Here is a 19,023-nt window from a genome sequence, read left to right as displayed (position 1 = left end):
AACATGTGTGGTTCAATCTCCAATTCACAACTGAGGAAACTTTAGACTTCAGTTTGCTCAAGGTCCCATATGTAATATCATGTTGAGACCAGAATCTAAATCAGGTCTAACTCCAAAGCCTATATTTAGTCCATCACATCATGATTTAGATTTTGGGGCTCCTGTCTGGAATTCTGGAATATCAAGTCCTTGTAGCTCTAGGTTTCTGAGCCTGTACTCTCCTTCTCCAAAGATTGTAAATTTGTCTAGTTTGTTATCAAATGACCCAGTGTTTAGTTTATCTTGCTGCAATCATGTGGTATAATCAAAATCAAGTTCCAGCAGACATCTAATGACATTATGTATGTTATCTTCAAAGATTCAAGGCACCCTTAACAGCTTGAAATTATCAGCCATTTGCTTGTGAGGCCTTCCTGGAGAACTAACTGAATCACATGTAAGATTACCATTTGGGATAGGGCTGAATGACTGCCTGCACCCCACCAATAAAAAAAGGTGTAACTGGAACATATAAACATATGCTGATTCCCACAACTAAAAATAACATGGTTTTTAATTATCGGGTTATGTCCTTCAGAGAAGGCTATAATAATCACGGTAATTTTTTAATCACTGAAATCATGTCTCCAAACACCTATCTATAGAGAAGTTGTAAGAGAATTTGTTAGAATCATTCAGGATATTGAATATTCTTGCAGGCTAACAAGATTCTGCAGCCTGAATGAATTATTATATATCCTCAGAGCTGGGGGAAACAATACTTTTATAAGTCTGGGAATTACTTAGCATACTTTATGTCTGGTCCTGAAGGACAGAGAGAAATAACAAAAGAAGGAGTAAACGTTTGCTAATAAGCACTATTTGAAAGTCTAGGCTAGCAGGAAGTAGAGCCAATTACTTCCAAACACTGTAAAGACTGTATGAAGCTGGGATACCAGAATGAATAAATAAAAGTTCTCATAGTGCTTGCTATGCAAAAGAATCAAATCAAATCAATGACTAACAGATACTGTTAAAAACAAAGCAAATAAGAAAACAAATTCTGAAAATCTGGGGGGATGGTGTGTCACAATTTTTTTGTAGGAAAACAAATTTCTATTATTCTCTGAACTATCAATCCAAATAGTCTCCAGGGTAGAATAAAAAGGAAACAATTGATCTTTTTATACATTGGGAGAAACATACCATCATGATTTTTTAAAACATTTGAGAAGGTCCAAGATGTTAGTGTATTTCACTTTCAAATACTAAAAGATGGGTTTTAATCAAAAGGGAATCAACAGCATTTTAAAATGAATAAACAAATATTTTATCAATAGTTTCACATACTACACTTAAGCACCTTCTTGTAAATATACTGTTCTCTTAGTCATAGTATACAAATTAAGATTCTAATGTCAAAACTTTCCAAAAATAACTGACTTTATAAATAATACAGATGAATAGTTTCTTTAAAAATCTCATGGTAAAATGTTCAAGAGACTTACCCTCCACCACCAAAAGCTAGTGAATCCATGTCTCCTTTGATAAAAAACATATTATCTCCTGTCCACTTAAAGACCTACAAAAATAAAAAGCTTTAAATATGTAGATGAAAATGGTCACTATACGGAGTTAGTTCTCCTAAACCCCAAGTACTTAACAAAGCCTAGACTGACAGTAAGAGAACAGTAACAGAACAAAAGACGGGGCAGAAGGGTCTGGTGTTTTGTGCTTCAGTATTTGTATGACCGAGTTTAAAAGCACACAACTTTCATTTCCAATTCCTCAAATCTTATTATCTCTTTATACATACTTCTCTTTTCTATGTATGCATCAAGAATTGGACGGTTAATGAAAAAAGTTGAAGCAGAAAATCAGTTAAAAAATTGTTACAGATGCCATTAACTTTTATTTTAACATTAAACATAAATGTACACTAATTTGATAATACTTTGATATAAGGCCAAGGTCTTTTCTTTGGATACAGATTTGCCTACCATCACTCTTAAATAAGCCCACTACATATGTTTATGATTTCCAGTTTCAATTTTTTTAAAGAGCAGTGAGAACATGAAAACACTTAAGTCCAAGAGCAAAATTTCTAGATGTTCATATTCTTAAATATTTTTTACTAACCTTCCATGGGAGTTTTACCTAAACCTAATACAATAGCAAATTCTAGCACTGCACACCTCACCTTTATCAACTTTTTCCTAAGTATTCATTATAGTTTTCAATATAATAAACTTTAACATTCACTTTTTCATAGTTATAGAATATCTAATTAATTACATAATCTGGTAGCAACAGCATAAAAAGATTTAAATATAAGCACAAGTGATGCTTAAAAAATCTGTAACAGGGGCACCTGGGTGATTCATTTGGTTCAGCCTCTGACTCCTGGTTTCGACTGAAGTCATGATCTCATGGGTGGCGAGATCCAGCCCCACATCAGGCTCCATGTTCAGTGGAGAGTCTGCTGCTCTGCCTCTCTCTCCTTCTGCCCCCACCCCCGCCCCACTCACTCTTTCTAAAATGAGTAAATAAATCTTTAAAAATAACTGTAACAATTATAAACTTCCAGTTAGCTGTAGGCATCAGTTATGTTTTATGAGGGAATGGAAAGCACTGGCTAATCTGGTAAGCCAACTTAAGTACAAGTTTGTTAAGAAATCTTCTAGTGTGTTATCTGCTCATTATAGAAACTATTCTGCTCATTATAGAAACTATTTCTAAAGACTAGTTCTTTAACCTTTTTTCAAGATCTCTTAAGTAAAGGTTTGACACACTGAATTTTAATGTACCCAAAATGCTGACATTGCATGCAATGTTTTAAACAGTCAACATATTGACTAAAATTCATTGCACATCTTTACATTTTAGATCTTATTGGCACTGGAATGTATTCAATTTAAGTTAATCAAGCCGTAAGAAAAAGGTAATTAACTGATTTAAACCCAAATGATTTATTTTTTAAGTTTCCAATACTTACATCATGCAACTTAGTCACTGAAAGTTTCTAAGAATTTCACAATGGCAATTCAGAACAGTAACGATGATGTATACTTCTTACTGAGACCATGATGTATGTCTAGCACTATGCCAAGTGTTGTATGTATGATTCTCATTTAATTTTTAAACAATCCCGTTATATTTATGGCTCCCATTCTATCCATAGGAAAGTTGAACCTCAAAATGGTCAAAAAGTGCTAAGTTACAGTTAGCAAAAGACAGAGATGAGAGACAAATGCAAGTGTATATGACTCCAAGGTGCATGCTCTTTTCATTATGCCATTTCTTTATAAACTGAATATTGGAATAACTGTCCTTACCTCAAACTCTGGACAGAATGTAAAAACAAAGGTCTCTCCAGTACCATAAAAGCCGTCACTCACTTTAAATGGCTCAGATGCTAATGCACCAAAAACCTAAGGAGTAAAAAAAGGCATGTTCAATGACATGACTATTAATTTGCTTCATTAAGCATTACCTCATTATTTAGGTTTAAGTAAGATACAAAAAAACCCAGAAATGTAATATAATTTTATCTCCTCCTACTTAAAAAGGGAAACACAATCAGCTGTTATAAAATTTGCATTATTGTGAAGTACAAGGCATATCAGTTTCTCAATGGGAAGTTTTTCCTAGTTTTGAAATCTGAAAGGATGCTTATTATAACAATTAACAATCTTAAAAAGTGATTATCACATTTCAGGAGAACTTATATGCACAACGCATGTACAATAAGGATAACACGTTACAGTGGGATTACAGGATTTAGGAAAGCAAAACCCTTCTGCATGGGTAAACATTCTACTAAAAAGGTATATGCTCTTTTTGTCTTCATTAGACAATAAATTCCATGAGAGAAGGTCTCTGGTCTGAATTGCTTGGACCTGTAATGCTATGCTCTTATACAGAACAAAATACACAACATAAATAACCTAAAAAAAGAATGAGTGAATAAGGAACTGGGACAAGTTATTTCAATGCTCTGGGTCTAAGTTTCCACATGATAAAATGGGAATGTAGAGTTTTATAGATGATTTCTATAGTCACTTTTATAATCTTAATTTTTGATAATCTACTGATAATCTACTTTGACAGTCTCAATTTTTAAAATAGATTTTCTTATTCAAAGGTATATGTCATATATATATACGTGTTTTATATAAATATAAATACACAGCTTAATGTGGAATTATCACAAAGCAAAGTCCCATTTAACCTTCATTTAGACCAAGAAACAGAACATCATCAGCACTTCAGAAGCTGTCCTTGTGCCTCCTCTGCATCACCACACCCACTTCCCCAAGGGAAGCTAAACAGCCTGAATACCATAGATTTGTTTTGCCCATTTATAAACTTTCTTTAAATGCATTCATAAGATAGTTACTCCTTAGTGTCTGATTTTCAACTCAATATTACATTTGTGACACTTATCTATGCTGTGGCATGTAGTAAGCAGTTCCTTCATTTTCGTGCTGCAATTACCTTTTACTGGGTGTTTAACTTTGGGGAAGCTGATGAAATTCTTTTAGTCATAGTTTACTCTTCCTTAGAATAGTGATGATAAAAGTATCAATCTCATAGGGCTTTGATGATTAAATAAGACAATGCCTATCAATGATTAGTCAAATGTAAAAAGCACAATAAAAGTGTCAGTAGTAGTAGTGTTTTGTTTTTTAAATTAATATTGCTATTTCATCCTCTCATTACTCTCCAATCTGAACTAATTGACCTGAACTTGATGTTTCAGGAAAAAACCGTATTTTTCTTGCTTACCTATGGTTTTTCTTGGTAGCATCCTCACACAATTCTCTTTAACTTTCAAAACTTTAACCTATGCTTCAAGACTCTATCAATTTTCACCCTTTCCATGAACTTCATTCTTACCTGTCCAGATAGATATGAACACCCCTTCTGCTTTCTCTAGGTTCTCACTGCATTTGGCATATTTTGCTTGTTCCAGGAGATACTGGTATACTTACATGTTCTTTTTTACCAGACTATAATCCCTTTAATGATTCATGCTCATATCTATCCTCTGTAGCACTCAAAAATGCCTTGTATATTAGAAGTACTCAATAAAATTATCAGTTAAACTTAATGAAAATAATTTTTATCAAAAAATATATTAAATGTTACTTTTACTGTAATCTCATAAAGGGTTTAAGGTGTCCATGTAGTTATTTTTCATACCTGCCCATCACTGTCTTTAATCACCATCAGCACTGGGGTGTCTAAACCTGTCATTGTTCGATAAAGGGTCTTCAAGCTTGTGCCATGCTTCCCGGTGCCATAAACAAGAGTCCATGGATAGCCGATTGTTCTTGGTGGAAGATGCTTGGTAAGCTTTGAAAAATAAAATGTTAACATTTTACTTGATAGCTTATTGTCAATGTGCAAGATAGTAATGTCAGCTGAAATATAATGGTATTTCATAAAATATAGGCTACAAAAATAACAGTAGAGATTATTCTCAAAGATACACAGATGCTTGAAGAATAACTGTGCATTTCTCAGCATGAAATAGTCATTGTTCACCAGGAAAAGAAAGGAACATGCCAAACAAGACATGGATTAGAAGAGAGACAAGAAATAGGGATTACTTATTGTTTTCACCCTCTGTATTGAATTAACAAAAATACTGAATGGACTGTTAGCTTAATTATTAACAACTTCCCAAATAATGGGCCCTAGAAATCAAGCTTCAACATTTTATAGCTGTGTGACTTTGAACAAGACACTAAATTTCTTTATGCCTAAATTTTTCCACTCATAAAATACGCACAATAAGAGTATCCAACTCCTATAGGGGCTGTAAAAAACTACATGAGATAACCACATAAAACAAGTAACTAGTACACAGTAAGAAATTAAAATTTTGGCTATTACAACATCTCATCTAAATTGCTATTGTTTATTTTAATGCCTGCTCCCAACATCACCTTTTACACTAGTTGCTATATTTTGTTTACTTTTATTCACGGGAAAGGAAGACTAATAGCAGTAACCCTGCTTCTTTAGTGTTGAAAACAACCGAAAAGAGGCTGTTTTACTCTTACGGGCACACACTCAGAAATGCACATATGTGGGTATATTATACCTTTTCAATTTGATCTGGCAGTAAGAGTTCACTGGGATCACTGAGGTTTGGTCGAAAAGATTCAGACTCCAGGTCTGCTTTCAATGGAGCAATCTGCTTTGAATTTAGGTCTTCTCTTGTAGTAATCTAAAGAAGTAAACAGCAGCAGCATGTTAATATAAAATTGCAACATGCATTAAACAATTTCTGCCTTTTGAGAGAAATAAAACTTTGTACCTTAAAAAAGTGGGCTAAAACTTTAATTTAGGATTTTAGAAGGCAAGGATGCTCTATCAAATAACAATAGTATATCCAATGTAGAAAAAGATTTTTTAACTATAAACAGACATTTTTCTCAACCACTATATGATGGAAAGATAATGATTAACACCCATATTTCTGTGTGAAAGGAAAAGTCACATGCAAACTTTAATTTTCCTGTTGAAGGGCAAAAGTGAGCCAGCTAGCTTGCTATTTGTCTGTGCTATTTAAAATATGTGGGGTTTTTTTCATGGTAAACATAAAATTTGCCAAAAATAATTAAGAAAACTTTCTAGGTGCCAAAATTTTAAAGAATGATCCAATAGAAAGTATAATTTTCTTAAACATTTTTTTTTAAGAAAGTATAATTTTCATCAGTATGTGTGCATACATAGATTTATTTGCTTCACTGAAAAATTACCATTACTTAGAAAATGCCTTCCTTGATTTTATTTTCAAAACACTTTTTTTAATCGAGTTGGACCACACAATAGATTTAATTTTTTCATAACTATATTTTAAAAATTAGATAAATGTGATGCATTAAAAAAGAATATATGCTTTTGCATGATGGAAATGATCTCACTGATATTCTTAAAATGATAAAAATGTCAATTAATTCAAACTCGGATACAATCTATTCTGTTGATACTTTTCATATTTTATTAATAAATTATAAAGTACCATTAATTTTAATATATAAATGCAGTAACATTAGGAAATAAAAGATATAAAACATAACTATTATTGATGAAACTTTTAAGTTGGAAAATTCTACTGGAGCAGATAACTAAAATGCAGCAATGCACAGCAACTGATTCCATTAAGAATGAAATCTTGCTAAACTATTTTGTTCCTTTAACAGATGTCTTACCAAACCTAAATAGCATATATTTTCAACCAATACATGTTCTAGAACTGTACTGCTTTTTGATGAGCAGTTAAACTATATTAATTCTTTCACATCATCAGCATGTTTTACCCTTATTCTGATGATGTGAAAGGTTAAAAAAAAAAAATCCAAGGCAGCATGAGAAGCATCAAAAGAAAAGACAAAAATCAGTAGTTCTAGCACAGCCATGAAAGCGTATCTTAGTAAGAAGAGGAAAACACACAATAATACACAAAACTGAAAAATGAGTTCAACTGTATCACTTTCTTGTTATTAAAAAAAAATCACAAAGATTATTTCATGGAATTTTAAATCATTTTTCTAGTTCTGATGTCTAGGGTATACTATTCCGAAGTATTTCTAATCCAACCAGGAATACCTCAAAAACAAAAACAATTTATCTCATTAAAATATTTGATGTGAGGTTGATACAACTGAAATAACCTTAAAGAAGAGAAAATATTTAAGTCTTGCTACTCATTAAAAGGTTTTCAATTGCCTGACAGTACTTCATCGCTCAGATTCTATTTAGTAAAGATTTAACCTCAAACCCAAAACATTCTTCCAATTTTAAAATTAAGTGAACACTCCTCATTGCTCTAAGAAACACACAGTACTGAGAACAGTTCTACAGTGCCAGAAAATTCCTCTGAATATTTTTAAATGAAAAGATGACAGAAAAGATAATCCTAGAGCTCTTCAAGGCAAAACCATACTCTTTAATACAAAAAGGAATTTTCTGATGGGCTATTTTAGTGCTGCAGTCAAAACAAATCCTTTAAAAATGAGATTTGCCCTGACGAAAGACACTAAAAACAGGGAGTATTCAATCTCCGGAGGGGTTTAAACTACTGAATGGGGCACCTGGAGACGTCTGCAGAGTGTGCGTAGTTCTTCAGTATTTAGAGCATCGATCCTGCGGTGATACTCAGCCACTGATACTACCTGAATATGGAGACAGGAAGACAATAATTCCACTGACAGTTGAGAAAAAGAGCCAAAACAAAACAAAACAAAACAAAAAATGGAGAAATTTAAATGGAGAAAGAGAACTGTAATCAGGGTTTCTTTCCCCACTCCATGCTGAAAATCCAGGAGATACCGGTATCAAGCTACAGTGAAATACACATGAATGAGTTTAAAACCGCTACATCCAACTGGTTCACAATATAAGATTTATGAACTGCTTCATAAGACAGAATTTGACTGAATAGAATTATAGTTGCTTATAAAGGAAACACTACAGAAAACAACATGCTTTGCTAACATCAAAGATAACACTGAAGACAACATCTAAAATCATAATGGTGGGCATTTTACAAAGAAAAGGTAGTTTCAACTCTCCCCTCCAAATCAGTTTAGCTCAAACGTTTATCCTAACGGAAATGCTGAAAGAATTTCTTCTAGGCAAAGGTGAGAAACATACCCATGCCATATGATCTGTATCAGAAAGAAAGGGAGGGAGCAAGAATAAGAAATGAAGTACATTAAAAAACCTAAGGTAGTAAGAAAAATAAACTCTAGAAAGTAAAAATTAGATTTTCAAAAGTGTACCTAATCAACAGTACCTTCTCAGGCATGTCTACTTTAGTCTTTCTACATGACTTCAGTTTTTGTCTTTATATTATTTCTTTATGGTTGGTACTGCAACAGCTACCTGTGACTAAATCTTAATGACTTGCCTACATTCTGAATTCCTAAGAAAAATTCTTTACCTTCTATAATTGCCTAGACCAGTCTCTTGCATAATGCAGTTGAAAGCCATACATGAAGAGGAACATTATTATAAAAAATCCACAAAAACAGATGAGTTTCCTCAGGTTGATACAACAGCTACAGCTTTCTCAGATCATGACCTAATTCCTAAAACAGAAATCATAATATAGTGAACTCTGGTTGTGCCATAAATATGTGCTGACTCTCCTGAGCTATTACAGATTGCTCTTGTGATCAATGCAGCTGAAACCACTGGCTCGGAAGAGCTGACTCTAACCTAGGTTTTAAAAAGCTCTTGTTTCAGCCAACTAAAATAAATTAACCACCCATAAACATCAAGGTAACTGACAAGTTATATAAACCTGTTGAAAGCTATGAAAGACATGAGCATAGTAAAAAGGAAAAGAAACTGGACAGATTTCTGTTTTGTCATAATACTGACTTTTACAAATCAACAATGCATGCAATGTGATAGTTCACCCTACTTACAAAGAAACCCAAAATGGTTATGATCTCTAGAGCCCTAGAGGATCAGATGGATCCGAGTTTGGACCCTTCTTTTTTTCTCCATAAAACAATGGAAATAATAAGACCACATACAAAATACAATTTTTATTAAAAAAATGAGGAAATAAAATGCACATAATAAAGGATTGAGTATAGTGTCCAGCACATAGTAAATAATAGCTACTATTACTAACATTACTTTTGCTTAATCATTTTTCACCAATTACCCTAAGGACTAAAGGGTAATGTCTGAAGACCTTCCTTATTTATTTATTTATGGATATTAAAATATTTCAGTTTTGAGAGCTCAACTATCTTGTATACTAGGACTCTTCTGAAATTAATTTTAAATTTCAGGATTAGATAAGAATATTAAATCCTTTTCAATTAAGAACAAAAAAATTTTCAATAAAGATGAAAGAGAAATTAGATCTTAAAAATTAAAAAATCACAGCCTTGTTTTTCTATGACCAGCAAAAGAAATCTCCACAAAATATTAAATGGCCAGCTGTATTTTTCTTTCTTTTTCCCAGGGTATTCAATCTGATCAAGTCTCCTAGCCAGAGTTTTCAAATTATATGACATATTTACTCCTCTGCATTCCTTCTATCCTTCTGGTTAACACTAATTTTACACTTATTTGTATTAAAGCTCCTTCTTTTACCGTATTAAACACATTTCTTTGCTAGAAGTAAAATTAAATTATGCTCACAAAAGGAATCACTTACAAGCTAACCATATCATTATCACTGAGTAGGAGGTATCACTGAGGGAACCATGAACTGCCATCCTAAATAAGCTTGTAACATTTGGTAAAGTCATAGTTTCTTTTTAATGTCACAAATCTACCTTTTCTCATTCATACTTTTTTTTGTAAAAAACTGTATTTTGGGACTTATAAACCCATTACTTCCTCAATCCTAATATTTACTCAGGCTGTGATAAATGAAGATACAAAAAACCGTCAAAAGAGTCTGTGAATTAATAAAGAAAAAGGGTGTGAAATCAAATGAGTACAGAAACATACATCATCTTCTCGAAATAAATGAATAAAGAGATACAGATTATTAGTATATATGATGGAACTGAATTAGTCTTAAATTAATTTTTATCCCTTTGGTAAATCATACTCCATGTACAGAATTTATTTACCCAAAAGGTTAAACCTAAGTAGAAAATGGACACATCTCTACAAAATGTCCTACACCATACTCCCAATTATTAAGGGTGCAGACTTTGAAGAAACTAGCCTCAATTAAAAGTATACTCACTGTCTTGCTAGAGTCATTTCTTGAGGAATAAAGTGGTTTGCATACACTGCCAAATCCCCGCTGTAGGAACTGAGTACTATGACCTACTCTACAGAATTAAGTGCTACTCTCCAGTCTTTCCAGTCTGACAAAGGACTCTCACACAGAGAAAGTGTTTCCCTAAGCATTTATTTTCACAGAATACAAATGTAGGGGCAGGATTAAATCCACCCATCTCTATTACAAAGGGACTAACAACAACAACCAGTACAGAACAAAAGCTAAAGCTAGAGAAAAACATACAGTTTCTGTCAGTCCCATGAGTAAGAACATGTTCTTCTCCTAGACATAAAGACCAATGCTATGGTCTAATAGTCCTCCTTCCAGGATGTTCGGTATTTCCCCGAGATTACCCCACAAACAAAACAGAGCCTCCCTTCCCCCAACTTCCTGGCAAACTAACAAAAGTCTGGTAGATAGCTGTGAATGTGCCATTTTTATTCCTTACTTACTCCTTACTTGTGTTCCTTAGTAAAGGGAAATGGAGTAGAAAGACAAATATTACCTAATCAATGCCATTTATACTTACTTTGGTACCCAAAAATATGTTTAACAAGGAGGAAATCTAAGTTGTAGCAGCTAACAAAAAGGCATACAACGTCATGCTTCACACCATATAACCTTCTGTTCTATACATACACAACGTCTTTATTACAAAATAAGACCTGGATTATGTTAAAACTTTGCTCCTTTTTGCCCTAAACTACTGCTTTCAAAATAACACTTCATGGGACTGTAATAAATAAGGTATAAAAGAAGCCATCAGAATCATAAATTTGCCCATAAATCAGAAAGAGAGGAAAAAAAGAGATGTAATCCACAGCAAATTGAAAACAGAACATATTATCAAAGTTTTGAATAAATCTATATTTAAAATTACTTCCTCTTAAATGTATTTGCAGGTGACTCAGATTTTCATGAGAAGGCAGATATATTCACTCTTCTTTTAGTCAGAAAGAAACCTGTTAGCCACTCAAAACCATTCAATTACACTATCTATATGTTGCTTCAGCTTTTTGGAACAGTAAATGTAAGAAGTGAATCTCAAAAAGGGAATAATCTTATTTTCTCCATAGTATGTCAGGGGAAAAGAATACTCATTACGTAATCTTGAAATATATAAATCCACTATTACAGTTGGAGACTTCAAAGCTCCTCTATCAGTTATTTACAAGTCCAGCAGGCAGAAAATCAGTAAGAACAGAGTCAAACTGAAAAACACCTCAATTAACTGGATCTAATTGACATGTATAGACTATTCATCCAACAACAACAGAACACACATTCTTCTCAAACTTACATGGAACATTCATTAAGATAGACCACTTTCTGGTGCATAACACATACCTTAACAAATAGGTATCATAAAAAGTATGCTCTCAGACCACAATGGAATTAACTAGAAATTATAACAGAGAAATAGTGGGAAAATCCCCAAATACTTTTCAACAACACATTTCTAATTAATGCACAGTCAAAAAAGTCCTGGGAGAAATTTTAAATGTTTTGAACTAGATGAAAAAAAATTCCAAAGTATTGAAATTTTGGGATGCAGTGAAGATAGGAATTAGAGGAAAATTTATAGCATAGAATGCATATATAAGAAAAGGAAAGACCTAAAATCAATAATCTAAGCTTCCATCTTAGGAAACTAGAATAAGAACAAATTAAATCTGAAGTAGAAGAAAATAAATTAAAAAATTAGAGCAGAAATCAATGAGATTGAAAACAGAAATGCAATAGAGAAAAATCGATGAAACAAAAAGCCAGTTCTTTGAAAAGGTCAATAAATTGATAAACCTCTAGCAAAGCTAACTAAAAGAAGAGAAGGAAGAAATGAATTATATGAAGAAATGAAGAGGGGCCATCACTATTGATCTCATGGATATTAAAAGAACAAAGGAACATTATAAATGACTCAATACCCACAACTTTGATAACCTAGATAAATGGATCAATTCCTTGAAAGAGACAAACCACCAAAACTTACACAAGAAAAAAAAAATAGATCAACTGAGTAGGCCTAGACTGATTAAAGAAATTTAATTAATAATTACTAATCTTCCAAAACAGAAAGTATGAGGCACAGTTCTAGCCAACTAAAACGAATTAGTTACCAGGAAACATCAAGATACTCTATAAAAAGCTATGCAAACTTGTTGGAAGCTATGAAAGACATAAGAATTAAAAAAACAGATAAACTGGACAGATTTCCATTTGTGCCATTATTATTATACTGACTTTTTGCAAAGCAACAATGCATATACTATGGTAGCTGACTCTGTACTCTGTACTTACAAAGAAAGTTATGATCTCTAGCTCTGGAGCATCTGGAGTGAATCCAGATGGATTCACTGATAAATTCTATCAAATACTTAAGGAAGAAATTATGCTAATTCTCTACAGTTTCTTCTAGAAAATAGAGGCAGATGAAATATTTCCCAACTCATGAACTAAACATCTGGACACCTCACCAAAGAAGATATACAGATGGCAAAGAAGAATATGAAAAGATGTTCAATATCATACATCATCAGGGAAATACAAATTAAAATAATGGGATACCACTACATACCTATTTAGAATGGCTAAAATTGAAAGCACTGACAACATCAATGCTGGTGAGTTGTGGAGCAAAAGGAATTCTCATTTACTGTTGGTACAGTGAAAAATGGTACTGCTGCTTTGGAAAAGTCAGGTAGATGGCTACAAAACTAAACATAATCTTATAAAATCTGGCAATCATGCTCCTTGGTATTTAACCCAAATGATTTGAAAACTTATGTTCACACAAAATCTGCATGTAAAACAGCTTTCTATTTTGTCAAAACTTGGAAGTAACTAAGATATCCTTTAAGAGGAGAACGGATACATCCAGACAACAGAATATTAAGTCAGCACTAAAAATGAATGAGCAATCAAGCCATTAAAAGACAGTAAGAAACTTTACATGTATCTTACTAAGTGAAAGAAGCCATTCTGAAAAGTCTACATAATGTGTGATGGCAACTATATGATACTCTGGAAAAGGCAAAACCACAGAAACAAGAAAAAGATCAGTGGTTACTAGGTATTCAGGTAAAGAGGGATAAATAGAGGCAGCACAGGGAACTTACAGGGTAGTGAAACAACCCTGTATCATCCTGTAATGGTATGTCATTCCACAGAACGTACAACAGAAAGACTAGACCTTAAGGTAAACTATGGACTTTGGGTGATAATAACGTATAATATTAGTTCATAAATTGTAACAAGTATACCATACCAATACAAGATATGAACAACAGGAGTACTGTGTGTGTGTTGGTGGGGGGAGGGGTATATGAGAACTCTGTTCTTTCCATCCAATTTTTCTGTAAACCTAAAATTGCTTCAAAAATAAAATCTATTAATTAGAAAAAGGTAGGGGAAGGATAACACAATTTGGGGAGGTGGTTACCAATCTGGGGAAAACATGAAATGACACAGAGAAAGTACATACAGGCTGATACAACTGCTTTGGTAATGCTCTAGTTCTTAAGTTGGGTAGTGGGATCATAGATACTCATTTTATTATTATGTCTCCTAACTTGCATATTATTATGTCTCCTAAAAGCATATACAATAAATATGCTTTTCAACTACTAAGTCAAATGAAGAAAAAATATTCTACACTGAATATATACGCATATATCTTTTCAATTAGGTTGTTGACTAGAAAGCAGATGTTTTACATACAATAAGACGTATATAAATACTAGCTAATAAATTTCCTGTGAATAGGTACTACAGGTAGGCAACACAGTCTAGCAGAGAGAATACTGGGTTTGGGTACAGACCTCTGCCTTAATTTTAATTCTGTTTTACTAGTTTTGTGAACTTGAGCAACTGCTTTTAATGTCTCCATTTTATGTCTTTCAAACAGAAATAATATTTTAAGCACTTTATGAGGAATACATGATAATATATGTAAGACATGTATCAAAATAAACACTGACACATTAAATATACAAAATAAATGTTAATTCCCTTCCCCTGGTTATGTTGTGAAGATTTTGACAGAGAGTAAAGAATTGAAGGGCATAGACTAAAGCCAGAATGCCTGGATTCAAACCATGGCTCTGACCCTTTTTGGTTGTAGTATGACTGCCTTTGTTTCTTAAAATGGAGATGAGAGTAGCAATTTTCACAATGAGGATTAAATGATGGTAAGTGTTTAGAATAATACAGTGTTATTAATATACGGCATCAGAAGTAATTATTTTTCTCATTAACATGAATATTATCTTGAGCCAAGATCACTGGAAGATTTTTACACTTAAAGTAGCTCTTCTTATGGACTTATTCTTGCAGAGATGTAAATAAGTTATCATGGGATTTTTTTCTGTTTTCATACATGAAAGCCTAAGTACAAAAAAAATCTGTCTTATCACATATGAGGGCCTAAATATATAAAAAAAAGTTGACTAAAATAATGAAATATGGATAGAGACAAAACAATGTTGCTATATTTAATGATTTGTGACTTTAATCTAATTAAGCCTAAATTCTTATTATAAAATAGACTTATAACGTTCAAGCAAATTACAATTTATTGACAGATATTAAAAAGCCAGGATACAGTATATGGTTACAATAAATATATAAATAGTTTCAAATAAATAGTTAGAAATTAAAGTTTAGGTTGTTTGTCAGAATAAACTCTAAACTGGCCTTTAAAAAAAATAAAGACAGGAAAGTTAAGCATGCTTGATCAATATGCTTCTCACTGAAGCTAAATGGCAAAGGTTTAACTTCATTCCATATATTTTAGAGCATATTTTACCTATTAGTTATTAGTTAATGTCTCTGAGCCTTAAATTAACTCATCTGTAAAATGAAAATAATCTATATCTGGTTAACACACAGAGTTACTGTAAGGTGAAATATGATACTATATACATGAGCATTTAGAAAATTGTCCTGATTTACATAAATACATAGTCATATTAATACTAGCTATAAGACCTATATGAAGTCTCAGATACCATTCTAATCAGCTGAGTAAAGATATGACGAATTGTAAAAAGCTACAAAATATTTGTTATTCTATAAGAATCATTTTCTGTTTTTTTGTTTTAAAGCACAAGAATCCCTTTTCAGGCAAAATCTTATTAGGGAATCTCAATCTACAAAATAAGAATTGCTATCCTTTTAAGCCTTATTTTCTTAAGCTTTTTTCCTGCTGTACAGCTACTAGGGTAACCACTCTAAAGCAAGGGAAACAGCTAGAAAACCTGAACCTGAACTTGTCTACACATCAAAACACATCACACTGTACTGTCACATTTTTAAAACCTCTGAAATACACCCTGGTGAAGTAAAGAATGTGACAGTCAAGCTCTCTGTGCTCCGTGACAGCTTAGTTCAGTAACCACTTCATACCTGTTTCCTCATCTCTAAAATGGGGAGTAATGCTGATTCTGCAAGGTTACTATGAAGGCTGAATGTAATAATATATAAACTATATGTATGGGCAGAGCTGAAGACCAATGAGAACCTTTCGCTCCTACCTGACAAAAACCACATAATAGCCTCCTGTAAGGGTAAAAACAGGAAATGTTGAGTGTGGTAAGTTTGTGATGCACATTATGATGATCCATAAAATTCAAAACATGCACAATTTGTTCTGCCTGTATTTTTAACAGATTAAAGTCTTAGCAAACTAATTATAAACACTTATTTGAACTGCAAATCAAAAAATACATGAATGCTCCACTGTTCTTGGTTAAAAAAAAAAAAAGCTGTGTTAACTGGCTATTCCGATAAATCTGGTCACAATTTTAACAAATTAAATCATTTCAGATGCCTACATCCCTCTGTGCTGATGTATCACATGAACAAAAATTTGAAATTATTCAACTTAAACATAAAAAGACATTAACAGAGTACACTCAAGCCCAATAAAAACACCAGCTGAAATAATTTTGGTATTTTTACATGCTTAACATTTATAGGTGGCAAGCTGCTTTGGGGGCATCTTCCAAAGTCATTCTTGGTTCTAACTATTTATCTAGCTTTATTTAAATCACTCACAATTACAGTAAAAATAAAAATTAATATTCATAAGGCAAGTTATAATCCTGAGTCACCATAGAAAGAACTGGCAATACATTTTCTAACAAATAATGCACACATATTTTTACTGAAAAATAAAAGGATTCTCAAAATAGTAAGGTTGAGATTTTTCTTGACTAGACAGAGTATTTTTTAAAGTTTTGTATTAGGTAGCACTGCTGGAAATTTTTAGGATAGCTTAAAAAAGCCTTTTCTCAAGATTACTAAAATAATTGTCTTAAGATACAATGTTATAAATTTATCTAGTTTGGGATCCAGTCAATAAAAATTAAAGTTAATTCACTCTGTTCTACTCCGTTTATTTTTAAGAAAAAAAATTCTGAATATTTTCCTACAACAGCTTAAATTGGAAATTAAGGCAGCAATAAAGATTTGATAATTTCCTGTTGATATAAAATAGGAAAGCCAAAATACTTTTATAAAACAAAATTACAGTTTCTTATTCATTTCCTTTTTGAAGATATTTAGGATTAGCAGAAAAAACTTAAGGGTACTTTTCTGTAATCATACAACTTTGTATTCTACAAATATTCCCTCTGCTTAAACTTTCAGAAATTGTATAATTTTGCATCATGTCACCATAAAGACTATTAATAAACAGAGAAATTGAAATCATTGACTAAAATTTACCAGAGTGTATTTATGATTAATTGGCTGATGTCTTCTCCCTTTTTTCCCATACCAGAGACGAGACATTTCCTTTCCAGAGCAAATTAAGTTATATCAAATCTCATAAAGACTGTTTTGAAAAGCATTCTTCCTCTGTTAAAGATAAATTTCAGCACAAGAGCCCTACTACAGTGACAAAACAGTTTGCTAGAGACAAAGATTTGATTGACAAGACAGAGAGCTAATCACCAAGTAGTATCCACTGCAAAGATAGTTCTGAGTGGAGACTGTAAAGCCAGGGAGGGAAGAGAAGGTTTCCCATGTTGAAGTTTGGTTGCACTGTACCCAAATGTGCAAAAAAAAGGGCTCAAAAGTTTAAAGACACAGAGCATGTATTTGCAAGCACCAGTTCACTTAAGAAATACACTAAAAATATCTGTCATAAAAAAGTACTAAGTGCAGTTTCCGGAGTCCCTCCTAATGTACACAAACGATTTCAATTAACATTTTGTTGTTTTGCTCATGTAGTCATATATCTATTCTTTATTAAAATCTAAAAATCCAATAAAATGTCATCTTTTATGTGAGCATTTTTTTTTTTAAAGATTTTATTTATTTGAGAGAGAGAGAATGAGAGACAGAGAGCACGAGAGGGAGGAGGGTCAGAGGGAGAAGCAGACTCCCCGCTGAGCAGGGAGCCCGATGCGGGACTCGATCCCAGGACCCTGGGATCATGACCTGAGCCGAAGGCAGTCGCTTAACCGACTGAGCCACCCAGGCGCCCTATGTGAGCATTTTTTAAGCAATGAGACATCCTTTGAGGACCTGACAACCCTCAAATTTTATAGAATGCCTATGTAAAAGTGAAGCCAATCCATTACAAATAAATCCTATACAAATATTCAAGTGACCTGAAAATTACTTTACCTGTTTATATAGTCCATTTTTAAACTGAATTTTCTAATACCCAATTTCTTGAAAAGGTACTTAAATTACTATACCTACATATACTTCACTAATCAGTGGTATGCTGAATATAACCAAAGAAGTGAATTTTGAAGATTAAATATTATGGCTATGAATTAAAACTTCCCAGAGCTCAATTTTAAGTAGAGTATCAATGCATAATAGTACGCCTGAATATTTCTTCCATTTTAAACCAGCTCCTCCCCAGTTACCTTGCTGTGTGTTCACACAAAGCTGTACACACAAACACTGAACCACACCCACAACTCCACATTTTCCTCCACATTCCATGATGTACACGCACAGAACACAGCTCACTCCACACTAAATAGCCTCCCCCCCACTCACACCAGCTACTCCCGCATCTCCCCAATCAGCCCCACCACACTTACCCTAAGATCTCTCTCCCACAGTCCCTCATATGTACACTCTATCCCCACATGCATCTTACTACACATTACACGTTGAGTGCAGTGTGATCACTACCTCTCCCCGTCATGGCACACCCCCTACACACACCAACATTACATGATTTGGTGGTAGTGGGCTGCCATTTTGAAAACCTATCATTACTTCCAGCCAGATTTTCTAAAATT

General features: G+C 33.0%; 1 protein-coding gene across 15 annotated transcripts in view; it reads right to left on the bottom strand.

Moving 5' to 3' along the window:
* The window catches only part of OXR1 (oxidation resistance 1), a 353,292-nt gene that overhangs the window by 2,159 nt on the left and 332,110 nt on the right, over positions 1 to 19,023 (bottom strand). For 9 of the 15 annotated variants that reach the window (XM_035011740.1, XM_035011734.1, XM_035011732.1 and 6 more), the window contains 5 exons: positions 8,088 to 8,168; positions 6,092 to 6,217; positions 5,185 to 5,337; positions 3,315 to 3,410; positions 1,488 to 1,561 (listed from right to left, as the gene is read on the bottom strand). In XM_035011740.1, coding sequence (XP_034867631.1) covers positions 1,488 to 1,561; positions 3,315 to 3,410; positions 5,185 to 5,337; positions 6,092 to 6,217; positions 8,088 to 8,168 — 530 coding nt within the window. Of the gene's footprint in view, positions 1 to 1,487; positions 1,562 to 3,314; positions 3,411 to 5,184; positions 5,338 to 6,091; positions 6,218 to 8,087; positions 8,169 to 17,482; positions 18,071 to 19,023 lie in introns of those variants that run through there. The other 6 variants (XM_035011743.1, XM_035011735.1, XM_035011741.1 and 3 more) reach the window with 3 other exon arrangements.

Source organism: Mirounga leonina, unplaced genomic scaffold (assembly GCF_011800145.1).
Source record: "Mirounga leonina isolate KUSES-001 unplaced genomic scaffold, KU_Mleo_1.0 Mir_165, whole genome shotgun sequence".
Classification (NCBI taxonomy): Eukaryota; Metazoa; Chordata; class Mammalia; order Carnivora; family Phocidae; genus Mirounga; species Mirounga leonina.
This window is presented reverse-complemented; position numbering and strand designations above follow the sequence as displayed.